Source organism: Lepisosteus platostomus, chromosome 4 (genome assembly GCF_059453375.1).
Source record: "Lepisosteus platostomus isolate fLepPlt1 chromosome 4, fLepPlt1.hap1, whole genome shotgun sequence".
NCBI classification, from domain to species: domain Eukaryota; kingdom Metazoa; phylum Chordata; class Actinopteri; order Semionotiformes; family Lepisosteidae; genus Lepisosteus; species Lepisosteus platostomus.
The window spans coordinates 68,449,416-68,475,663 of record NC_142614.1 but is presented as its reverse complement, the minus strand read 5'-3'; the positions used below and the strand labels follow the sequence as shown (position 1 = coordinate 68,475,663).

Sequence of the window (26,248 nt, the reverse complement as noted above, 5' to 3'; positions counted from 1 at the left end):
CTTACTTGTCACGCCTTTAGGTTGTTGGGGATTGTTTGTGGTGTGCTTGAAATAACAAGATGTCAAAAAGTAAGATAAAAGAAAAATCCTAAATAACACACATCATATACAAAACAAAATATAATGTTGCATTACAATGAAGATAGAATGCAAAAATTTATTGATACACAATATCATAAATACTTTTATTACGCTGCTGTTTTAAGAGACTGAACCGCCTCAGGGTAGGTGCTTTCTGGAACTGCTCTGTTCAGGATCTGGTGCATCCTAGCCTTCTTCCTGAGGGAAGGAGCTCAAACAGGGGAAACGCTGGGTGGGAGTGGTCACAGATAATCTTCAGAGTTTTTCGATTTAAAAGTGTTGCGTATATGGTGGCGTCAACAGACAGGCCAGTCACAGCCAGTTGTTTTAGAAGCAGTCTGGACCAATCTCTCCAGCTGTTTCCTCTCCTGAGTGGCTGAGCTCCCAAACCAGACCTTCACAGAAAACGTTAACACACTCTCAGTTGTTGCCCTGTAAAAATGGATCATGGCTTCCATTAATTACAAGAGGTTAAAGTTCATTCTTGTCACCTCTGAAATAAAAGATTATTTCTTTGGTATTACTAACATTATGCTGGAAATTATTTTGACTGCACCAGCTTGCCAGAGCATTGACCTCCTTCCTGTTCAGAGACTCATCGTTTTTGATATTAGCTCTGCCATAGTATCATCTGTAAACTTGATTAATTTCACAGTTTCAGAAGTAGATACACAGCTGTTAGTATACAAGGAGTACAGAAGTGGTAACAGGCAGCAGCTTTGTGGGGCACCTGTATTTGAAACCAGTGGCTGTGAGAGATTCTGGTTCACTTTGACCACCTGCCTCCTGCCAGATATAAAATCAGGAAACACAATGGTTGATTTACACCCATGTCAATTGGTTTATGAAAGAGGCTCTAACATGTAAACATGGTAAACATGTTACATTTAGCAAGTACTGCTTTCAGTATCCAGAATTTTTTACTCTTTGTAAACTATCACTCATCATCTGGGGTGCACACAGCCAGTAATTGTAACCTGGAGCCATATTCCGATCAATCCCAGTATACCAATCAGGGGGCCATGATCTCGGAGATCACCAGTCACAGAACCTTGCCAAGATCAATGGGGGGGTTGAGTCTGATGGTCTGAGCAGGGGTGTCTAATCCAGGGGTGGGCAATCCTTGATATCCCATGTGTCTGTGTGTTTTGATTCCAGCTCTTAACGACCTCAATCAGCTCATTATAGGCTTAATTGGACTAATTTAACAGCTTCTCCCAGCTCTTCAGGTGCAGCTGTTTCAAAGAGACTTAAGACACACTGCTGCTGACACACCAGCCTTCCAGGACCAGGAGTGCCCAGCCCTGGTCTAGTTGCTACAGGACTCCCTTTGTAGTGATTAAAGGCAACCTGACTGCAAAGTACTCCATTGATAAGTTCTTGGATTTCATTCACTGCCCATCCTGTGTGCTTATCCTACTCACTTCTGTATGTGTAACAATGGCTTTCTTCTGGGGTGAGAATGCACCAGTTACAGCACCCTGCTCATCAGACTTGAGCCGCATTGAATATGTGGGGAACAATCATCATTGATGAATGAGCAGGATCAGAGTGTAGCATCTAGGGCCCAGGGAGCACTGAGCAGCTGCATGCTCATCCAGGATCTCTAAGCAGAACGGGACAGAACCCCACAAGACAGCACCAACAACGTGTTGCAAAGCACGAGTCACAGATGTATGAATTGTACTGCCCTGTGACTTTCACAGCGGACACTGGCTGATGAGCCTTGTTGATGACAAATGTCAGTCTGCAACAATGAATGTATCTGTTCAATAGAATCCCAGTGCACATGCTGCCCAAAAGCTCATCATTTTCCTGATAATAAACCTGTGAATGTGTTACAGCTGTAAATGTTAAGTGTCTTTTGATGCTCAGTATGTAAACTGACACTACCAGAACAGAGGGACAGGTAAACGTTGATTCCACTCGGAAAGGAAAAGAAAAGAGACACAACGTTTTGGCTGTGGAGACTTCTTCAGGTATCAAAGCTCCACCCCTGAAGAAGGCACCACAGCCGAAACGTTGCGTCTCTTTTCTTCTCCTCCCAGCGGGGAATAAAACTTGACCTGTTCCTTTGCAGCCAACGCGTGCTGAAGCAGCTCCTAGAAGAGATCAAGTGCAGTTTCCACCACTTGTTAGCTTGCAGGACCGAACCAGTTCCTCATGCTGTTTCCTCCCATTCAGCTTTGGGAAGTACAGTATTTTCAGCAATTGTTCCCATCATGAGAAATGGCAAAGTCAGCTAAAACAAGTTCTTGTTCGGTGACATGCTTACGTGCGCGCACTGATACAGAAATTAGGTTAAATGATAGTAAAATAATATACAATCATTTCCCTTAAACAAAGGCTCCCTATTGAACTGGGTCTTTTTTTTTTTTAAGATAGAGGCCGGAGGTATGAATTACTTTGACTGTATCCATTCTCCAAGGCATATCTGCTTTCAGGACATGCAATATTAATAGGCAGACTTTGTTCTGTACATACACACTCCCTCAATTTGCAATTGCTTTAAAAGCACTAAATGGGTTTTATACAGATGCAGATTCGGAGTATGACTGCATGTACCTTTACCTTTTTATTCAAATGCATAAAAGAGCTACAGATAGTGAGCTTTAACACAGAATGACCAAACACAAGGGTGGGATTTCATGTTATTGGAACACTGTTCTCCAGTCCCTTTAAGGGTTCCAAGTGCTTACAGGTTTCGTTCTTTTATTGTCGGGAGACACATTTCCTGTTCTCAGCAAGATTCCAAAAAAAGATAGCTAGAAGACAGAGGTAAAGCAAGCGAACTAGGTTTTGTACTTTGACATTTTATTGAGATCTGGCTAAATTAACATTTTTTGTAAAGTGGTCAATGCTCAGAAATCCACCAGAACTGCCCACCACAGGCCAAGGAGTCATTCAAATGCCATTAACAAGGACTGTTGAACAGAGAATTATGATGGGGGTGGTAACAACGCATAGGACAACTACAAAGATTGAATCCATCCACAAGCGGGAAGGAGGGAGAAGCAAAACTAGAGAGGATACCTGAAGAGCCATCAGCCTTACTGTCCTCACATGTAAAGCAATGAATGCTTTTCTTGATTTTAAAAGTTAAGGTTATATGGTAACAGGGATATAAGGGATATGTTGCATGGATTTAGAAAAAGCAGATCCCGAAAAAATTGTCATGTTTAAGTGTAGAATTCGATTTTGTATCTATTTGTATCGATTTTTTAATGTATTTGGAGATAGATATCTTGTATCTTCCTAATTGTCACATGCTAAAAAAACTGAATTCACAACACTATAAAAAAAAATACAGAAAGACTCAGTTGTTCAGGAATCGGTAGACACTCTGCAAATCAAACATTTATTGTAAAGGAAACAAGACGTATAAACTGGGTAGTACTGAACTTGAAACAAAGGTACAGTGTATGCAGAGGATTCATGCAATTTCTTTTATCATTTTACTCATCAGGACAATGGAGGGAAGCGACTACAAAGGCCAATACACTGCTCGGGCCTAAAGTGAGAAGTGTAGATTTAAACTGGGGGAAGAAAATTTTACATTTCCAATAGCGATCACTAAGCTCTTATTTACAAAGTTACGCAAAGATTTGCGCCAGTACAAACTGCGTGCTTAGAGTAGACCAGTGTCTGGAATTTTTCAGGAGGGATACAGCACTGATCGTCCAGGAGAAAGTCAGTCAGCTCACACCTACGGTTCTTACTGGAGGAGGGAAATTCCATCTCGGGCATTCAGCATGAATATCCCATACATGCTGGTGAAGGACGATCTGGCCATATCCCATTCGTCCGCTGCTCGGCAGTCCAGTGCCTCCTCTCTCTGCCCTGCCAGGTGAGATGAGCAGTCTGTCCACTGAAATCTGACTATTTTATCCTGCTCGGTGGAGTTCTTGGACGACCATTTTTAATTAATCGCGCCGCTGGCACCGCAGGTTGAAATGTACAGTCACTTGATCTTCAGTTGTGTGCCTGTTTTGCATTACGCTTCGAATTAATGTGCCGATATCTCAATCCTGGAGTACGTGCTGATGCCCTTTTCCGATGACGTCTTTCTCTCACAATTCCCCACCACACGACACAGCCCCTCAGACACCACTGCTCGCGAGACATCGGCAACGCGAGCTGCCTTGGTCACTGGTGCTCCTGCCAAACGCCTCAATCTTTGGCAACGTCTTTTTTTATTGTAAAAGCAAATCCATCACAAGACCTCAACACAATAATCCACAGAACAAATTCATCTATCCTCTTTCCTTTATCCCATACAGGGCTGCGGGGGAGCCAGAGCCTATCCTGCCAAGAAATGGGCACAAGGGAGGATACACCCTAGACAGGATCCAGTCCATCGCAGGGCACACACAGATACAAACAGACTCGCACACATGCCAGCTTTCCCAGAAGTCAATTGTGCTACCTGTATATGCTTTTGGACAATTATTAATATAAATTTTAATTGAGAGCTGTTCTAAATACAGCAATTTCCCCAATTTACGCACAACTGATTTATGAGTTTTTGTTACAGCAAAGAGTAGCAAATATATAGACATTTTTTGAAAAACTCAAGTTTTCTCTTCTGTATTAATTGAATTTAATTTTTTACATGAATAATAAAAGTTTTACTAAAGAAAACTATTATATGCATTGCTTGTTTAGTAGGTTTTATTTCCTACTTTAAATATTATAACTGCTGTACAATATAAACTGCTTAGCAAATGGAACATGATTTCTGAGGTTAACTAGGCTGTAACAGTCAGGAAATAAAGTCATACTGTTGTCATTGTAATGCTTTTGTACAACAGAAAAGCAAGTTAGAAAATTATTGTGTAATTTTTCTGTGATTGGGAACGAATTGGAGGAATATATATATAGATTCCCATATGTAGTTCAAGTGGGTAGCTGCGTCAGCATGCGTAGGATGCAAAGGAACAAGTAACAGGTTTATTACATGCTGAAAAAAGAAGAAAGAAAACACAAAGTTTCGCCCGTGGAGCCTTCTTCAGGTGTGAAAATATATATATATGGGAATATATATTCCCATATAATCTGATGGGAATTAATTTTCGATTTACAAATTTTCACTTTACAAACAGTTTCCATGACACAGATTATATTAATAAATTAAAGAATGTCGGTATAGGAAAAATCACGTATCGACAAGCTGGGAGTTAACAGCAGGAAACATTCTATCAGTAGTCATCCAAGATTAGAATTAGAAATTAAATGGCAGACAAATGGTTCACACGTTCAAGTCATGTTTTATCCAGTTTGTCGCTAAACAATATAAATAACCATGCAGAATTTACAGTATTGACCTTGAATAATTCTTATATTCTGTAAAACAATTTGCCAAAAAAAAATTAACATTTTTTCCTCAATGGGTATCAGCAAAAAATAATACAATTTTTCTACATGACTTTAAATTGTCCAGAACTTTTGCAGACTTATTACTATTCTTGGACCAAATGTTAACTTATGCAAGGAGGTCTAGGACTACGTCCAGTAATGATCTAAGAAACCGGCCATATTGTATTTCTTTAAATATTATTTTAAATGTCAAAGCACAAGTCACAGGATCGTTTTTATCCCAAGAAAGACAGAAATACACTCCAGTAACACTGGGCAACTATTGAATTGTTAGATTTCCACCTAAAACCCCTTTAGGAAGTCCGCATGGTTATGCTCATTTCGTTTGGTCAAACTCATCCATTCATCATCAGAAATCCACGGATTCCTGCTGGGTCTTGCAGCAATCCAGAGACAATTCCGGAGGCATGGAGCTCCGGGAGCAATGACACCTGGGAAAAGACGCCAGTCCAGGGCAGGCACCCCGCATGGAGACGATGTAAGAGGCACCAACTCACCTAGTCGGCATGTCGTAGGATGAAAGGAGGAAGCTGGAGCTCCCACACAAGACCTCCACTAAAATGAGGAGAACATGCAAACAGTGCACAGGAGGTGCCCCATTATGGAGTCGAACCCGGAACCCACCACCACACTGCCATACCACCTGGTGTTGAGCTCAACTGCACTGCGAATGCGACAAAAGTGTCCGTTAACACACAAACAAACAGAATGTGCTCCAGGAAAGGCCTCTCCTATTTCAAAGCTGTTCCCTTGATTTACTTTTTAATCTGTGTTTCTCCCAGTTTCTGCTGTAGTCCATCCCGGAGGTGACTGGTCTTTAAAAATACTTGGGGGAAAATGACGTTTTCATCAAATATGCCGATACGCTGCATCAAAAACGTTTCCAAATAAATGCAGTTCGTTGACGTAGCTCTCCTTTCCTCAGTGGCATCTTCCTATAGCAGTGCAATTTTAGAAGGCAGTTCAGCAATGCAGGATAAAAAAAAAAAGACTCCAATCCAGGCTGTGTGGACTGGTGAGGACGTGCTGGAATTCTGAACAGGGCGTCTACAATCTGAACATGAAATGACACAATGATACCACTACTCTCAGAAAAGCAATGAGCTTACTAGTACCTGGAAAAATGGGCAGTCTTCTTATAGCCTGTGTGCATTTTAGGTTCTATACATACTAGGGCATATCACTGGGGTGATGCAGAACAGCTTACGATGATGCAAATGGAGTATTAAAAAGCAGCGTCTCAAGATTTCGTAAAAATAGCAGGAATGCGCTAAATCAGGGTATTGAGAGGGTACAGTACGAATCCCTTGTCATTGCACTCTTGCCTTGAGGGGCTGATTTTCAAAAGTGATTTTTTAACCATTTCTTTCCTTCTGGCCTATCTCAAAGTAAACAAAAACTCTCAAAAAAGAATCAAATTATATTCTCTCAAAAACCGATTTTCCCTTGGGTATCAATCATCATGAAGAAACCAAACTACAAACTTCACATTGTTGTATCTAGAGTAAATATCTTATATGGAGACCGGCAGCTGTTTAGACACCTGTGGGCCTGAGCTTGGTGTCAGGTGCAGTGGCTAGGTTTGGCAGCACTCAGTTATTGTCCTTCAGCCACTGTCCTATCCACTGCAGAATCTGCTCCAGGTTCCTCTCCAGGTCCTCAGGCTCATTACTAGGCAACTGGTGGACAATCTCCTTCTTATAGGATTCCATGGCCTCCTCATAAATGGTTTGGAAGATCTCACACTGAATATTGTCCTGAAGCTTCTTCCCCACGTATCCCCTGAAAAAAGTAAAAATTCCACAATCTGTTCATCGCCAAGAGAGGTATTTTTGATGCTTGAGATCTTGCTAAAGGTTCATGGACATTTAATTCCTCTAATGTCTTTATCCCCCTATTCTTTTTAGTCAGAGTTTCTCACCTACATTAAGAGGTTAAAAGGCCTATATGTAAAAGTTAGATGTAAAAGAAAAGTACAAACACTTTTGTTCCACAAAAAAGCTTTTCAAAGAAAGCTCACTTGGACAGCAAGGAGTCTGCAACAGACCCTGCTGTAGAACACGCATCTTTGCTCACGGACAAAAGAAATAGCCATGTTTGCGAAATGTGTTTCACGGACAGGTGTCAGCCTACTGAAATGCAATCACAGCCCTTATTTAACCAGGCCAGTCAACTGAGAATAAAAGAGAAGTCGAAGCGGCGACAGCACTGACCTGCTCTGCAGTCGATCGTACAGGTAGGAGTTGTCCGTGCGCAGGACGAACACGATGTGGAACCAGCGCTCGGGGAAGAAGTCACAGCCGTGGTAATCCACAATCACGCCACCTTCTCCCATGTGCTCCTCCAGCTCATCGACAACCTGCGAGTTCATTCACCTCAGACTGACTGCGTGACTACAGCCCTCACAGACCTGCTCAACTATCTTCCCCTGTTGATCTCACTAATAACAGTTCACCCTACTGCATGGGACGGGCCCAGTAAATACACCTAAATAGAAGGACAAATATAGGCCAAGACTGGAGTCTCTAAGATAAAGGCTCACTTAATCCAACACACATCTGCAAGTCTAGTGGTCTGGTTCAGCCTGCAACAATAGTGGAGGTCTATGCTGGTTAAAACAGCAGGATCTTCTAAATACAACTCCTATCAAAGAGATTCATTTTATTTCTTCTTATACACAGCATCACGAACACCTACAAAATATAATATCAACACAGTATGCTCCCCAGCAAAGAAACTCAAGCTCAAAATCTCAAAAACAACAGCAATATACTGACCCAAAATATATAGTAATGTGTAATTCTAAAAAAAAAAAAAACAACTGATCCAGGGTACAACATAGCCTTTGCAACAATGTTATGTCCTATATTATGATTAAGTCCACAACTAATAAATAAATAGCATGATAGAAGATATGACAGTAATAAGAATTATAAATGGCACTCACTCTGTCTTCATCCAGCACAGGACAATTATATTCTTCATCAAACCCATCATACAGCTCCCCTAGGTGGATAACAGGCACATTACTGTTAATACCAGCTTACACTTAGTACACATAATCAAAAACCGTCCACAGATCGTTCATCGAAATCAATTGGTGTGCAAAGTTCAAGACAGTCTGGCATCCAGCACACGTTAGTGAAAACGCCTTATCCGAGGACCACTAGAGACCTCTTGTAGGCTGAGGAGGGCAGCACTCTAGTCCCAGTCCTGCGCATTACACCACACTAACCCGTACAGGTCTGGAAACTGGGGTGAGAGCTGAGAGGATTCAGGGGAAACTGTTTCACAGCCTACAGGTCCTGCCTTCCTGGGCTCTACAGTCAATTACCTTCTTTTGCCAGATCCCCCACATTGATGTAGGTGAGCCCTGTCCTCTGTGCCAGCTCCTTGCCCAGAGTGGTCTTCCCAACACCTGGGGTCCCTGTGTGGGAAACAGAAAAACAACAGTCAGCAGCCATCAACACCCACCGGGTCTTCATCTCTATTAGGATTGTTGGGTTATTATGATTATTGGCAAATGTCCTAATCCAGCTGAGGTCACAAAAGAGAACATTTACATCCAATTCAAGAACAAGGATCAATCAGTGTAGCACCTGCACAGCTGTTTCTTGGACTTACACCAGGATAACAATTACAAAGTAAAAATATTATAATTTGCCCCAATGGGTTTCAGATATGTGCTCATCTTTACAGAAATTCCCCTTTTCATATCCATGATGGAGGGAACACTTTTCTTAATATGTCGACAGGAACATAGTCCCACGACTGCAAAAAAAAAAAAAAAAATCTGAACATAACTCTTACACTTTCCTCCAGTATCATTTTACAGATATTAGTTCTGTGAATTGTACCAGGACAGAATGTAAGAATGACTAAGATGACTTCGTCTAAGATATTTAGTGTGTCATAATCTGCCAAAACAAAAGAATCGTGCCTCGTTCGTAGAATAAACGTTACATAGGCTGCAAAGTAACAGGTAAAGGTTTATTCCGTGCTGAAAGGAAGAGAAAAGAGACGCAACGTTTCGGCTAAAGCGTTCTTCAGGTGTTGAATGTCTATATTCGGAATATACTTTACAAATTAAAATGTATAAAACTCAATTTGATGTATCACAGCATTCAAAACTTTTGAAAAAATACGTTTCCACCGTATTTTTTTTCCTTTTCTGTTAGAATATCTAGTAAACACAAACAAAAGATTAGAGTGTGGTACAACATCCAATTCAATACGGTATTAGATGATTAGAAACAAATACGAACAACCCCATTCAGGTGATATAGGCGACTTGCACGACATTTGTAAGAACACTTTCTAATATAAAATGGCAAAATGTTTCCAGTTTCTTTCAAATATAACCCTTTACTAGCACTTCGACGTGCGAAGTGTTAACCTAAGATCTGCCTTGATTCTTATTTTGTTATTAAAAAGAAGCTGATCACTATGATGTAAGGGATCTGTTTGATTAACTTAAGCTTACGTCAACAGCGGAACATTTCCCTCGTTTGCTTACTAAAAAAGTCGAAAAAGAACACATAGAAAAGACATATGGATGTTGTGGTATAGAAATGCCCCCAGACTCACCTGTCAGGAGGATATTCGGTCTCTTCATCGTTTTCAGGTACAGTAGCAGGTCTCTCTACACGTGACTGCCACACAGCGTGGAGGGACTTTGAAACGTGTTGGAACAACTTTATAGCTTACAACGTCACCCGGATCTTTACAAAAGTATTGATGTACACATCCCCAAAAACACTTCAGAAAGTAAGAAAGAAATGGAAAGCTTCACACTAATAATAAGAACAGTTATCCAGTATATTTAGATCTCAGCGGCGGATTTTTATCGAGGAAAAGGCAGTACTAAGGGCGTCATATGACGTCATCACGATGTGCCCCCTATCACGGAGGACCTTGTTGTTAGCCAATATCTGTTAAAGGGAAAGAGTTTTGAAACATGAACGTTAAGTTGCCCATCACCTCATTTGTTTTGAATAGTAACATTAAATGAGAAAGTCAAATATAGGGGAATAGAACTATGCAAATTTAACGAGTGCTCTTCCGGATATCGCTAAGGTACGTTCTTTGTACGGTCTGAAGCTTTCGCATCTGTTGAAATTGATTTTCCTCTTGGCTGAAAATTTGAATTTCATGATGAAATATTTCAAGTCTTTGAATAGGGATGATGAACATTGAAGTGATTCGGTGAGGTTACTGTATACTCTTAAAGAGATAGTAGCTAATAGTTTTTTTTCTTGATTTTTTTATAAAAACAATCTGCTATCTGCCCACTTGTTTCGAGATCATGACGAAACTGGTTAGTTTCTTATTTGTCTTATTCATGCTTAGCTTGAATAAGGGTAATTTAGAGTTGCCAGTACAGGAAATGCGTCTCTGTTCATTAGTGATCCTAAATATCATTCATTCTCCATTATTAAGTTATGTTAAAAAATAAAAATCACTTGCATTTTCTTCAAAACTTGCTTGTAAACCCTGAAATCTTTCAAAGTAATATCCAATCTGCAAACCTTATAATATGCGTGATGTCGTTACCTTCTTTATGTAACATGAGACTTGAACATGTAAAGACGAGCTCCAAAGATAATGTACGAAATTAATCATTAGTAAGCAGCCCATCGACGCTAAATTTAAGAACCTTTTGATTTCTGCAAGGGTTTATAATGGAGTTCCCGTTTCTTTAATTGCTCATTCATTGCCATTTAAACAAAAGCTCTGTCATGACGTACGAGAAAATATAATTTTCTGTTTACTAATTGGTTTATGACGCGTGTTATCTTACAGTATCTGTATTAACGAATAAAGCCTTTTGATTTTTTAAATAATGTGACTCTTTCCCAGGTTCTTTTTGCATTGTGATAGAGCTCTGTGTACGAATGGGAATTACCAAAGCTGATAATGTCAAAACTTTCTCTCAGCGGAAAGGCATCTGATCCCAAGGTGAGTTTCCTGCCATTTTAAAAGCAACCTCTGGCATCATATCTCTAAATTTTCAAAGTTTGATTCTGCATGGAAGCTATGATGTAAGAGAACATATTAATTGATTTGCTTCATATATTTTGTTCTTTACCCATGCCACGTTTTCCTGCGAGATTTGCTGGGTAGCTGTGTGAAGCTCATCTGTTCATACTGTCTCATGTAGATAACAAGCTGGGTGCAGCCATCCTTCGGTGACCTATTTGGAGGAGCGAGTGTGACTGCAGTTCCCTCAAGCAAGCAAGTGAACTCTGGAAATCAGAACAGCAGGGCCCGGTCATTCGCTGGAGACACCAGCAGCAAACGGACATCAAAGAAGAGGGCAGCAGCTCCCATTCCCGAGCAGCTGGGCAGAGACCCCCTCAGCCAGAACCAGCATGATCCCTGGGTGGACCGGCACTCGCCCCGGACTCAGGTACTGGACACACCTGGACCGTCAGCAGTGCTCTGGAAAGTACATGGTGATGTCAGCCTGCCACCTTTTCCAAGTCTGATTGTGGTCTTAAAGCCTCTTGTAGAAATTCAATGTCTGCTGCCTTAAAGGAGCTGTTCTTTTTATTTCTTTTGAAGCACAGCTCCCTTTCATTGTTATGCTCAGCTGTTCCTGCTGTATTGTGTTCTTAGTTTTCTGGTCTGTGTATAATGTATTCTCTTCTTAGTTTTTGTCTGTCAGAGAAATCATTTGTCACCCTACCAGTACTGTGTCAGATACCTTTTCCTTGTTTTAGGAATTTCAGAGAGCGTAAAAACACACTAAGCCAGTTTATATATTTTGCCTTGTTTTGTTATCATTCTAGGGTGAACTTGCTGTTCACAAGAAGAAGACTGAAGAAGTTGAAAACTGGTTAAAATCACATGTTGGCCACAAGCATTTAAAGGAGGTATAGCAAAGTATCTGTTACAATGCTTTCTAATATTTTACCTGCACTACAGAGCGCATGTAGATTACGTAATTTGCAGGATATAAAAAATGAAGCTGAAGTAAGGGTTGAGCTTATAAGCTTTGTGTTCCAAGAGTTTCATGCTCTAGTTTCTATAGTGAGGCTCTGAACTCTGGGACACTGTGTGTTGTGTACTGTTACTCCAAGTCTGTGGAATGGTCTTTTAGCCCGTATCAGATCTTGAAAGTCATTTAGCTCTTTAAATTCCTGTCTTAAAACTCATTTTCATGCTTTAGCGTATAATACTCATCTGTAAGTTCCCATGCATTTTTTGAAGGTCATTGAAATGATGTTTTGTGAAAGGTGCTATACATTAATAATAATACAGGACCACGGAGGGAATAGAGTTGAACAGACTCCAGCCTGAACAGTTTTGAAATTCTTTCCTTCTGAAAAACTTTACTCATCATGCTGTCTCTTGTTGATAGATGTTTTTACTCTATGGATTTCTGTTTTCTGTCTGTACAGGGTGGCTCTATACTGCTGATGACTGGGCCTTCAGGCTGTGGGAAGACGGCCACCATCCAGGTGTTGGCAAAGGAGCAGGGCATTCAAGTTCAGGAGTGGATCAACCCCACTACCAGCTCTCACTATGGAACAGAGGACTTCAAACAGGCTTTTGACCCTAGTGAGTGTGACCAGAGAAGCTTTAAAGTACTTTAGAAACTGCTGGAAAACACAATATGTTATTTATTTTATTTCTTTTATATTAAAGGAGGGAGAAACAATAAAAATAGCTTGCCATAAGGTCAAACACTCAATTTAATATTTTTGTGCAAATAATCAGTTTGGTTCCAGCATCTTTTTTTTCTTTACTTACATTACGTCCAAGCAACCAACACAACTAATGCTGTTTTATAATTTGATAGAGGGATGAGTTATTTCAGCTTTATGTAATGTGAGATCTAGTATTAATACATCAATGAAAGGCAAACATGATGCCCACATGAGACTCAGGGTGTGCTTTTTCAGGACCAGCCCAACTGTGCAATCTGCAGAATTCTAGTTACCAGATTGCTTGTGGTATGCCATCTTTAGAAGAGAACACAGAAATACACATTCAGGCATCCTCCAGAACAGCTGCTAGTCTGCATGTAATTGTGTCAGTTATATTTTGTAATGCAAGTATTTGTTTTTCTATTATACTGTTTTTGTTCGTGTTCACAGAGTCCAGTTTCAATAGTTTCTACGGCGGCTCTCAGTCTGCGGTGTTCCAGGAGTTCCTCTTGAGAGCGAACAAATACAGCTGCCTGCAGATGGTTGGAGACGATACAGATGCAGGAAAGAAAGTTATCCTTGTAGAGGTAAGTAAAAAAATATAATCCCCAAAGAAGGGGTACCTTGCATGCTGCCGGTTTATAATGGTGACCCTTAACTCTGTTTTTCGGTGGTCTGTGACCACTTTTTACTAGTGAGGTGGTAAGAGGATTGTGTTCAGATGAGAAACTGAAGATGTTTGTGAAATCAAGTTGCATTCCTAGAAACAGAACTCTTGCACTTTCCACACTGTTCACCACCTACCACTAATAATCCCAATAATGATCTGCCCTTCAGATTTTACATGACATTGATAAGCATTACCAAACATTTAGTTTAAAACGAAAAAATTGTGCAACTGTATAAACATCAGGGTCCTGGGGGAGCTGGAGACGATCCTGGCAAGCAGCGGACGCCAGGCAGGGTACTCCCTGAATGGGACACTAGTCCATAGGAGAGCACACAGCCCCAAATACACTCACACCAGGACGAAGTTTCCTAGAAGCCAATTATCCTACCAGTATGTCTTTGGACTGTGGGAGGCAACCCATGAGAACATGGGCAGAACATGCAAGCTCCACACAGATAGCACCCCAGGTCGTGAATTCAATCCAGGGCCCCAGCGCTGTGACGCAGCGATGCGCCACTGTGCTGCCACTATATGCATGTTACATAAATGTATGTGGTTCTTTTCATCTGGGACTTCAGTCCTCTGCTTGGGAGAGTACCCAGAATGCTTCACCCCTGTGTATCTAAGCTCTTGCGGGGAATTCTTTTTTAACTTATTGATTTCACTTGACATGTTTCAGGAATGCATACAGTACATTTCATATACTTTGTAAATTGAGAACTCCCTGTATATTAAAATGCATGAACTTGTGCCCAGCTGTGGTTTGCTTTGTGCAAAATAAGCATACTAACAAGGCAGTTGGTATCCTCACTCTCCTGAGTGAGTTTTCCTCCAAAGTATTGAAACGTGAGTGTAAAACCAACTAAAACCTAGGGGTTATAGAAGAAAAAGATGTTCCTTTCAGCAAGACCTTTTCTCTCTCCTAAACAGGACCTGCCTAATCAGTTTTATAGGCAACCGTCTCTACTACATGATATCTTGAGGTAAGATGAAAATGCTTAATATGATTCAAACACAAGCCTAGACAGGAACTGTTTAGCTAGTTCTAGAGTCCCCACAACATTGTATGCATACACTATATTATGCTGATGATTTTTGGCTGTTAATAGTACAGACCTGTAGTCATTTTATATTGTTTTATACATTTAAAATTGAATCTTACAAATTAAATAAGTTCCCCCTGTATCCAGATACAGAGAAGTTTTGATTTAGAGAGATTTTTAGTATTAGTGCATTTATTTTAAGTGATGTTATAAGTTAGTATAAATGATTTAGGATGTTAATGGATCACATTTCCACTTAATTTCTGTCTTATCAGGCTCAGCTGTTTTTGAATTAATGTGAACCTTTTTTGAGGCAGTGATTCGCTTTAGCGAACGTGGTTGTGACTGGACATGTCTGTTTGTGTGATCAGGAGGTTTGTCAGGACGGGCAGGTGTCCTCTGATCTTCATAATCTCAGACAGTCTGAGTGGAGATGGGAACGCACGACTGCTCTTTCCAAAGGACATCCAGGATGAACTTAACATATGCAATATTAGGTAAATATTACAGCACGGCAACATTAAACATCTACATTGTGAGTGTGCTGCCTTTCTTGAGCAATCTCTGGAATCAGGTCTCGGTGGTATGCCATATTTATACATGGATGTGACAAATACATTAATTTTAGTAGCAGATGATATTGCATGTAGAACAGCTGATGCTTTTTTTCAATTGTAATATTGTACAAATCTTTAAACTGATGCCTTGATGTTAAGCAGTCTGTCATTTGACATAGTTTTGTATACTAAGCAAGACATTCTCTCAACCGCACCAAATGCACAAAGATTATGATGAAAGTGACAGACTTATTCGTAGCAAGTGCACTGACATTTAATTGAAAAAAATCTGTCCTCCAAGCCAATCTTCACTCTATGGGTGATAAGGCCTTCTCCTGCTGTGCCCCAAAGCTCTGGAATTCTATCCCCAAGGATATTGGAGAGTCACCTTCCCTGAGCACTTTCAAATGAAGACTCAAAACCTTCTTTAGAAGGGCTTTTATTTAACTGGTTCTGTGTCTACCTCTTTACTATATTCCTAACCCTTATTGTCAATTTGTAGTTTTGTTGTCACCTCTCATTGTGAGCTTTTTTTTTTCTTACTGTAAACTGCTTTGGGGAACCGCATTAAAGGTGCTATATAAAATTACGTTTATTATTATTGTTGATAATATATGTTGATTTATTGTGCTGATGAACATTTGTCAGCAATAGGATTGATCAACAGAGGGCATACTGTACATCTGAAACTTGCACTTTATACTTTATACCAAATTGCTGATGTGGTCTTGTGGATCCTAGACAAGTGTGTATGTGATCACCGGTCTCTGAGCCTTAGGTGCCACGCATTGGCCATGGTCATTCTTATATTCAGTCATTCATTAAATATTCAGTGCAGCCCAAGCCTGGCAAGTAGGCATGACAGTCCCATTCACATCGTGCAAGAAAGCCACTGTATTCTACGCAGCATGACAATGTCAGTTGTCCTGCTGGGATGTTGATAGGGAGGGCAAGTGAGGTCCCAGGAGTTGATCAGTGCAGCATCATTCAGTCAGATCAGCACCGATGACTTAAAATGGATTTCGGTAGCAACTAAACAGGCCTGGCCAAATGGTCACACCCCCATTATCAGGGTGATGCGTATTGACATGTGGCCTCACACAGTCCATTCAAGGAGGCCACAATGTCTGGCCAGGTGAGAAATTGCAGGGTGTGATCACCCCACATTGCGAGTTACAGTGCAGTCAGTCGATTAACTGATCTTTAATGATTGTAGTGTAATCACAATTATGCCAAAACCCATGTCGAAAAGTCTATATACTTATTCTAAAAACAAGTTTCTTTAGACGCTATAAAATATATGTATGGATATATACACAGGGTTTTCCAATCACAGATTATGTTTTGAATGGCATGAAATATGATTTATTTCCAGCGGTATACTGCCAAGGTGACATTGCAGCGTCGAGGACTCAGTGTTGAGAAACAGGTGTGTTCTGACTTTGTGATCCCATTGAAATGAAGTTTCTTTTATTTGTTGAAATTTTAGTTTTAACCCTGTGGCTCCCACCAGTCTGCTGAAGGTGCTGAGTCGAATAGTGTCCCAGGAAGCAAGCAGGGTAAGTTCTCATTTCTTAAAGATTTGGAATTTCAGACAGACAGACCACAGTTGTGGAATAATTATAACTAGACCCCTGAAAACAAAAAATCGTCATGGGATGCTGTTACTTCAGTGAAATGAATTTATTCGCATGTGATCTGAACAGGAGCGTTTATTTAATGTATCTTGATTTTTCCAGTTATATTGTTTTCATTTGGATTGGGAAGAGCGAACACGTTAGCTGACTATGCAGCCTCATAAATTGCATTTAGGGATTCCATTTGGTTTTTGTTCATGCAATTGCTTCATTAGTTACATTTTCGTAATTGGAACAATATGTCACTGGTGTGAGTGAGAGGAAAGGGAGGGCCGTGCTTCCTGAACGGAGCAGTAGCTGCTGTGTGATTCCAGAGTGGTGGGAAGATCCGAGTTCCGGATAAGGCGTGCCTGGAGCTGCTGTGCTCAGGGAGCTCCGGGGACATCAGGAGTGCCATCAACAGCCTGCAGTTCTCCAGCCTCGCAGGTGAGTGCCCTGAGTTGAGAGCAGCCGTTCCACTCTCCTGCTGGGAAAACCATTCTCATAACCAAACAATTTTATATTTCATTAGAGGGTCAGGCTCTTATTATGACATAATGCAGTGTTCAAATGCCAGATTTCATTTTCACTTTGATAATGTCTACCACTCTCAGTTTGATATAAAGAGTACACTGTCGCCAAGCCCATGCGCACATTTCCTTTTTATTTAGAAAGCTGAGTTCCAGTGTTTTTTATTGCTTGACATGATTGTGCATCCTCCGGAAAGGCTGGGTTTACAGCATTTGTAAAACGCTTTAAGAAGCCACTTTTAAAGGTGCTGTATAAAATAACGGTTGTTATTATTATTATTGTATTATGTGACTCAACCAGTAATGCTGTTTGGGCCTCTGTTGCCTGTCTTCAGGCACCTGTAGCCAGGGCTCCCCAAATGGGGCTTACACCTCTGAGGGTGAGTGAGCTGCAATCAGCCAGGGTGTGTTTGGGTTGCTCTGGGATGACAGCAGTAGAGGTGTACTGTTGCTCTATGTGATGCTGACTCTCCTGTAAGACATTGTCTTCTGATGAATGGCTCTAATAGGTCACCATGTCAGAGTACTGTGCCCACAGGGGTGGCTCAGTAAGCCAGGTTAATAACCAACAGCCTCTTCAAAATTGGCCGGGTAGAAAAAGAAGAGACTGCAGTTTCACTTTTTTAAGAAACGTTTTTAAAAGGGCACTTAAACGATGCTTTGTAAGACCTTGCAAAGCACATAAAATGGAATCATTTCTTTACGTTTTGAACATTTTGCTCTTTCAGAATGTTGTAGAAATAGGATCTCTGAATTCTATGGGATATCGAAGGAAATAGCATGGAGTGAATTTTGTTTCTAGACAGCACGCTGGAAGGCAGCCTTTGGCCTTTGAAGAAAGGCAAGTCTTCAACGTTAGCAAACAGGGGTGGCTCCAAGGGGAGAAGCAAGGGCAAGTCCTCCAAACTGCCCGGAAAACAGGACGCGGAACAGGCTGTCGGTGGCAAAGACGCATCCCTTTTCCTCTTCCGAGCCCTGGGGAAGATCCTGCATTGTAAACGTAAGTAAAGACCTGCCCACGTAGACGGATTTGAATAACGTTTGATACTGAACACCTCTTTATAACATCCTGGCTTGGCAATTCAATTTCTAATGAATTCAGGCTACAAGTAAAGAAAATGGTTTTTAAATGTCGGTGTATGACCTACGACTTACGCCAGTCTTGCAGCCTGAGTTTCGCTGAGCAGCTCCAGATGCAACCTGTACAGTGTGAAATATTTTTGATGGCACTGGCATAACCATACATGTCCACTTAACACAGAGTACTGCATGGCTGATGGGGAGAGAAGGTGTAAGAATGTGTGAACACACTCCACTGGAAAAGTCCTGTAGCTGCATGCGGTTTCTGGTGCAGCTGCTGCTGAAGCGCGAAATATTGTAAATTCGGGGAACGCGGAGTCACACAGTGAAAATCATGATGTTTCCGCCATGATCCCTTTCCAAATGCCAGGGTGGAAAGTGGTCTGCTGGGAGCAGCTTGTCTGCCTGCACTGTGGTAGGAGTGTGTGCTAACAGCGACAGTGTGTGTGATTGACAGGGGAGCCCCACGTGGAGCCCGAGGTGCCCGGCCTGCCAGCCCATTTGACAGAACACCAAAGAGATGCGCTGCTCGTGGACCCAGAGGTAGGAGCCACTGCGTGTGGACAGCCAGGAGCCTGCAGGACAATATTGTCGTTTCCTTCTGTTCTAGACCGTGGCCCCATTCCCCTGCTCCACATCTCATCAGTTGTTTTAAAATCAGATTTGTGGGTTTTAATTGATACAATAAATGGGCAGTCGTACTTTTATTCAGTGTATAATATTAAATTTTAAAAAATGCATTTCATAATTTAATTCAACCTGGAACAGAGAAGATTATGTGGGGGTTGAATCCAGGTGTGCATCGTCCTGAAGGGCATGTCCAAGTAGCCCAAGGCATCCCCATGTTTTTGCAAGGTCAGCAGTAACACTGGGAGCCTGAGATAAAATTGGCCATGGCTGTGGCCATTTATGACCAAAGATGAGGTGCTTCGATGTCATAAATACGCAGAGGATTTTGTGAGTCTGGAAACAACTCTTTAAGTCAGGGGTTGCAGACGGCTTTGTGGTGTCCATTTTGAAAGAAAGCCAAGGCTGGAATTCTGAGATTATTAAATTACTAGCAACCAGCCGGTGAGATGGCAGCCTGGCCTCCTCTCATTGGTAAGGTTTCTGATGTTTGGCTCGGATGGTCTTGAGTGAACAGCTGAGTTTTACACAGTGAGGTACTGTCGGCTCGGAGCAGGATAACCCTCACACATTCCCAGCTCCTTCCCCTCGCCCAGGAGAGATCTCCTGGGAGACCGGGTTTGTGATGGCTCTCGGCGAGACTGAAATGAAGACAAATCGCTGAGTTTTACTTCAGACCCTTTTCCCCCCCTGCAGATGGTGGTGGAGAAGTCACACATGTCCGGGGAACTTTTCAACCTGTATTTGCAGCAGAACTACGTGGAGTTTTTCACCGAAATTGAAGACATGGCTCGAGCCAGTGAATACCTCTCAGATGCCGACTTCCTCTCAGCAGAGTGGACTGTAAGGAGCCCGCATTGTGCCTGTGCCCGTGAGGCCATATTGTCTACAGATAGATCATACCACATCCTTTGATTGGCCAGGGTTACTGTGTAGCACAGGGGGTAGATGACTGAAATTGAATTAAGAATAGAGCCCAAATCATGGGGCAGCGATGGGTAAAATACAAACTTGTCATTTTTAGTTGGGAAATATTCAGAATTTTTTTAAAAAAATTAGACACAGTTGCTTTGTTCATCATAGCATGATACATTAATTAACAATTGATGTTTCAAACAACTAATGCTAAAGATCAAAGTGCTGTAGGAAGAGAGCGTGTTGGTGAGCTAACCATCTCCACGCCATTTGGTTTCTAGTCTCAGTCCACAATGAGGGAGTATGGCTCTTCCGTGGCCACCAGGGGGATGATCCACTCGAACAGATCCAGAGCTTTCGCCAGCTCTCAGACAGGAGTGGGCTTCAAGCCACTGCACAAGCCACACTGGCTGCTCATCAGTAAAAAGGTACGGTACATAGTCTGTCCCCTGCACCGCACTGCCAGCGAGTGAGAGGTTTGCTAAATGTTGCAAAATGCTATATACCATGAGGGTAGTTAAATGTAGAATTAAAAATGGAACAAAAATGTATTGAAGATACGGTAAGCAGACTTGCATGCAGATGGACATCAACAACGTTTGGTTTTCAGAAATGTCTTTATGATGTGCCTCGAGAACCTGTGTGCTGACAATTTAATTCTGATGGTAGGGGCCAAACTAAGTCAGATTTATATTGGACAGGGCTGGCCTAAATCAGGCTTGATTGTTAACCAAAGTATTCAAACAGCTGACCCTAATTATCCCTTTACTTGGGTTGAGTTCAGTAGGAGGTGCAATAGCTCTTTCACACCTGAAGATTGCGTGCTTGATTACCTTGCACACTAAATGAAAGAAGTGCCAAAATGTGGTGTCATATTGTTCTCTCAGACTCTCTCCTATATACTACTACAACTCACAAAAAGATCTGACCAAAATCACTGTGAAAATTGTGCAGATATGCAGACAATCAGACAGGAAGCAAATACTTTTTCACACCACTGTATGTATTTTCAATATATGTACGTGTGCTTTTTGTTTAGTTCTTCTTGTGCAAAAGGCTTCATCAGGAGTTATTAGGTGTCCCTTCTTGTATTTCAGTACCGTGAGAACTGCCAGGCAGCTCAGGCCCTCTTTGTGAGTTTCTGCCTGACCCCTGTGAGCCTTCAGACCGAGCTCCTGCCTTATCTTGCTCAGCTGACCAATCCTATGCGAAACCAAGGTATGACTGTTAGTGTGCTTTTCGTTACAGTGAGCTTCACAACAGGGTGAAAAAATAGGTATACACCAGGCTTTGAGAAGCATTTCTGGTGAATAAAAAAAAAAGCTAACTGTGTGGTGTTGGATTACACGTACAGTATATTGTTTCCTTCTTGTATTTTTTGCAACTCGTGTTTTGCTGTATAACAAAGTTTTGATGATTTTTGGTTGCGCTTACTCTACACCCAGTTCGGCATCTATTTCTGAGGAAAAAAGCAGTACCTCATGAAAATCGCATGGAAATAAGGTCATTATCGGCTGCATCTCCGAGTCGGAGATGTAACAACATTTTAAAATTTGTATAGTGCTGGCATGAAAAAATCGTAATAGTTACCAGTTGGAATGGATGAACTACATATTCTGACACCAGCTGGGAGAGATTTTGCACACATAAGGTGTGTCAGGGAGCAACTCTTGCTATAATGCCTTCAAATGCTAATATGCAGAACAAAATGTAAAGCAAGAAATAAATGCACAAAATAATCAGAAACAAAGGTTTATTTTTCAGGACAGCCTGATTTCAGGACAGCCTGTGCTCTTGCTGTACATATTCTGAATATTGAAAAAATATCTTGTCGGCTTTCAAATAGGTTATAAAGGCTTGAATGGTATATTCATAAAGAAATAACATAGGATATTTGCATATATGAAAATACTTTCTAATATTTCAAAACTGATGCATCAATGAAAATACTTTGGAGCTCAAGGCTTTACGGCAGGTATTCCACAGAAAAGAATGCTGTGGGAAAATGAACTTACGAATTCTTAGAGTGTGCTGCTGCAGCCTTGATGCCTATCCTGCAGTCGAAGCCCAAACTAAATACATAATAACTGGGCCTCCTTGGCGGAAACGTTGAGCCAAGGTATTCATCGGGTGTAAATCTTTGGATTCGATCAATTGTCACATTGGCAGATTGCTGTTTCAGCTGCCTGTCCCCTGTCATTACACTTTGTGTTTCTGCTGGCCCCTGGCTCACGGTAACACGGGCAGAAGCATAATAGCTCTTTCCTGACACCTGCTGGAAAGAGTTCAAACCTGGTTCCCTCTTTTATTGGTACGACCTCCAGTGCTAACAGGGACACAAATGGTGTTCTTCCTCTTTGAACAGCTCAGATTGCCTTCATCCAGGATGTGGGGAAACTTCCTCTGAAGAAGTATCCTGGAAGGTATGTGCAGCATTTGTAATGGGAAAAGGGATGACTGCTCTTTGGGTCCTAAGCTAACAGGTACTGTAGCTCTGGAAGGATAATATGGTACCTCTTTGAAGTTTTGTGTACTTTTGTGTAAAGTCACATGGGTACTACAAGTGGTATTGATGGACCAGTAGGTGGCTTGTTTCCTACTGGACCAATATTTCCCACTAGTAATGCCCCAGTGTGGTGAAAAGGGACTATGTGCTGTAGGGTAATTATACTTGTATCATACTGAGTTATCCTGAGGTCCTGATTCCTTGGTTATTACTGATCCCATTGTGCTTTTCAATAGATGATTGAAGTGTGATGCTTGTCAAAAGGGGTGTTAACAAACTATAGCTTGTCCTGTATGGATTTCAGCTATAGCTTATGCCTTTAGGTCTGTACATTACTTTGTATGTGCTATAAAACGCACCACCGACCCACTCACTGTCAGAGCATGGCCTATTGTTGGGAAGAGAGACAGAAACCTGTAGCCCAGCCGACAAACCTGGGGTGCAAGGAGACACTACACCCTGGACGGTCCAGACCATCCCTGAACGCACAGGCACACAGGGACGATACAGACATTCCGGCTGTCCTAGCCACCATGTCCCTCATTATTCATGTTGTATATGTAACGCTTTATGAAAGGGGTTCGTTGTTGAGTCATTACTAAGCTTACAAGTTTACAAGTTGTTATAAGTTTTTTTTTCCAACTGCAGTCTACAAATTATTGAAAAGAAGAAGATTTTTAATTTACACAAGGTATAAGTGCTTAACAAGATTTGCAGCATTGAATCCTTGGGTATAACAGTTTCTCTTTTTTGCTGGTTCTGTCTGCAGTACTCAGAGCTGTACAGATTACATTGGTAGAATATAGTTTGCCGAGTTCCTGTGTTGTTCAGTGAAGCAGGTGCACTTTGTCACTGTTGTGCTTGTGTGGGGTCGTGCAGGTTAAGACTCGAAGCTCTGACTGATAAAGACCCAGGGACCCTTGACCTGGACAGTGAGGAAGAGGAGCCTACAGCTGCTTCCTCCTCTGCCTGTGAACCTCCTGAGGACGGCCCGGCTCTCAGCCCGGGCTGGAGTGACCTGATGGGCAGCCAGCCCGAGCCCATCACTGCACAAGACCCCCTGGAGAAGGAGGAGGAGTTGGTGATAGAAGAGTATGACAGTGACTGAACCCTGCGCCGCGCACAAAGATATTTTACTTCAGTTTCACCTGTTAAAGATGCTCTTTTTCTGACGTTTGATTTTGTCTTCAGCTCCTGTGGCTAACTTGAATTTTGGAGGAAAATGCACACAGGAGAACTTGTACAGAATGCCTTGAAGACACTTCTTTCAGAGTCCTGAAACGCAGACTCTTACGTTCTTTAAATTCTGAGACTTGTGAGGACAGATATTTATATTTGTGGGATTTTTTTATGTTTTCTGAGCACTTTTTGCCAGATGTTGTATCTGCTTTTCTTTGTTGTAGAAATGTATAGATTTTGAACAATCACACTGTAACAAGCCAACGTTCAGTACTTTCAAAATAACTAAACTGATGTTCTGTAAAAAAATATATTGACAGTAAAGAAAATAACCCTTTTCCCTGTGCCGCAGTGCAGCTTTTTATTAGCCAATTTTCTTACTCTTTAAATATTGACATATTCCAGGTCATTCAGTTAAAAGCATCCCATAAGCTGGTTAAAAATGAAATAGCTAAGGATAACGTGGTGGTTTTTGCCTCTCACTACAGATGAAAACGTAGTCATTCTGCCTTACTTGTACAAGTTGCCTTGCTTTATGTGTGTACTACTGGTTTTCTTGTGTTCATGAGAAATCAAGTTGCACGATAGACTGCTGAATTCAAGTATGAATCAAATTTGCCGGTCTTCCTGAAAATGATTGAGATTTTCTTTTATACAGGGAAAGCCACCTAATTTTCACGAACAGTAACAGTAAGTAATCATCTTCTACAGTAAATGTGAATTATTTACTTGGCTTGGTGTATAAATGCTTGATGAGAGGAAGTGTTACAAATGGTTCCCATGCTGGTACAGACACTCATAGCACTAGTGTGTGGCCAGAGTGTCATGTCTTCTTGAGTTTGTTTGAATTTGTCCATTGTATCACTGTTGTTCTATTGTTCTGAGGGTAATTATTATTTTTTGTATTTTAAACAACTGGGTATTTTTATCTGAATTGCTTTGTCTTTAACAGTAGTCCTACTTGTCACCTTGGTGACAACATGCTGCACACTGTATTGTATTGCTACTGTGCTCTATGAGACAAGGACTGAATTAAATCTGAATACTCTCTGCTACATATTTCACTTTGTGCTTTAAGTGCTTTTTTGTGTTAGTTAATCCTAACTAACTAAAATGTTCTTAAAAGACATGTTGTAGTGGGACATTAACTCTTTTCTTTCTGACCTGTGAAACATTGAGGATCTGGGTGATGTTTTCTAGTGCAGTCATGGAAGTGAATGATTTGATCTCAGCTGTAATTGTTAGAAAATCCATATCAAATGATAAAATCTTAAATGGAATGAATATGTCTTAAACTGAAGCAGTTGGTGAAATTTAAGAAAGTGATCCTGTAATCAAAGGTCAGTACAACATCTCTGAGAATCTGCAGTTCTACTGTTGGAAAAGTAACTTAAAGGCAGTTCCATACAATCTCCATACACAGCAGCAAATGAACTGAATCTGCATCTGTTCAGTGAGATAAAGGGATATCAGTGCTATTCTGTACTTGAAATGATGAGGCATATGTTCACGCTAATAGCCAGCAGCAGATGGGAGATACTTTCTTAACTTTAATAATGAGATGGTAATGAAATGTGGTGAGGACCATAAAAATGACAAATTCCACAAAGATCGATTATTCAATAAGGTTTAGTGAATCTTCTAAGCGGGATAAACCAATTTTGTTTTTGGGATGAAACAAATATTTGACAATTTGTATTCACATTTTTACTGTTAGACCATGGCTGTTAAGATAAACATTAAGAGTAGTTGCTAGAAATTATATGTACATAATTACTGTTCTCCAACCCACCAACTGATAAATATTTTATCAATTGGCAAGATGACTTGAAAAAAACTGATTTGTGAGAAGGATTTTTTATAAGGTTTTCAATTTATATTTGTCATCTTTATTAAGTGGATGAACTGTTAAAATTGCTATTGTAACTTGATTCTATAATGGTAATAATGTGGTGTTACATTCACCTGAAAACTGCAATCTTCAATCAGTTTTACTCTTTTAAAGCTAAATCCAAATGATTTTTTTCATCCAGATTTGTTAATATTTCTACTGTTTTAATTCAAAGGAATGTACAGTTAAACTGCACCATTATATATGAGCCTTGTATGAAGTTTTCATTCAGAAACAGTTATAAACAACAGGAGGTAATTTGGCCCATATAGCGGGTTGGATAGATAGCAGATAATTGATCCAAGAGTCTTATCCAGCTGTTTCTTGAACGATGCTTATGTATCAGTTTCCACAACATGGCTGAGTAACTTGTTCCATACTCCTACAACGCTTTGCGTAAAGAAGTGTCTGCATTACAATTTTTAAATGCACTTTCTTGTTTCCACCTATGACCCCTGGTTTGTGTTTCCCTGTTTATTATGAATAAAACGTGCACTTATTTCATCATTTGTGAGTTACAAACAA

At 40.9% G+C, this 26,248-nt stretch overlaps 2 protein-coding genes across 2 annotated transcripts; one reads left to right on the top strand and one right to left on the bottom strand.

Annotated features, from left to right (window-relative positions):
- Positions 1 to 3,421: 3,421 nt before the first annotated feature.
- Positions 3,422 to 10,292, bottom strand: ak6 (adenylate kinase 6). The gene is made up of 5 exons (XM_088630445.1): positions 10,045 to 10,292; positions 8,792 to 8,884; positions 8,405 to 8,463; positions 7,671 to 7,816; positions 3,422 to 7,239 (listed from the first exon to the last, which is right to left on the bottom strand). Exons 1-5 carry the CDS (start codon positions 10,070 to 10,072, stop codon positions 7,050 to 7,052), a joined length of 516 nt encoding a protein of 171 aa, XP_088486571.1. The 5' UTR covers positions 10,073 to 10,292; the 3' UTR covers positions 3,422 to 7,049.
- Positions 10,293 to 10,382: 90 nt separating this feature from the next.
- rad17 (RAD17 checkpoint clamp loader component) lies at positions 10,383 to 24,891 on the top strand. Its single transcript, XM_088630444.1, has 17 exons — positions 10,383 to 10,533; positions 11,317 to 11,415; positions 11,618 to 11,866; positions 12,249 to 12,332; positions 12,861 to 13,020; positions 13,560 to 13,696; positions 14,710 to 14,762; positions 15,194 to 15,319; positions 16,869 to 16,938; positions 17,331 to 17,442; positions 18,328 to 18,525; positions 19,063 to 19,148; positions 19,929 to 20,075; positions 20,429 to 20,575; positions 21,245 to 21,365; positions 22,513 to 22,570; positions 23,533 to 24,891. The coding sequence occupies exons 2-17, from the start codon at positions 11,374 to 11,376 to the stop codon at positions 23,759 to 23,761; spliced, it is 2,019 nt and encodes a 672-aa protein (XP_088486570.1). The 5' UTR covers positions 10,383 to 10,533; positions 11,317 to 11,373; the 3' UTR covers positions 23,762 to 24,891.
- The last annotated feature ends 1,357 nt before the right edge of the window (positions 24,892 to 26,248 follow it).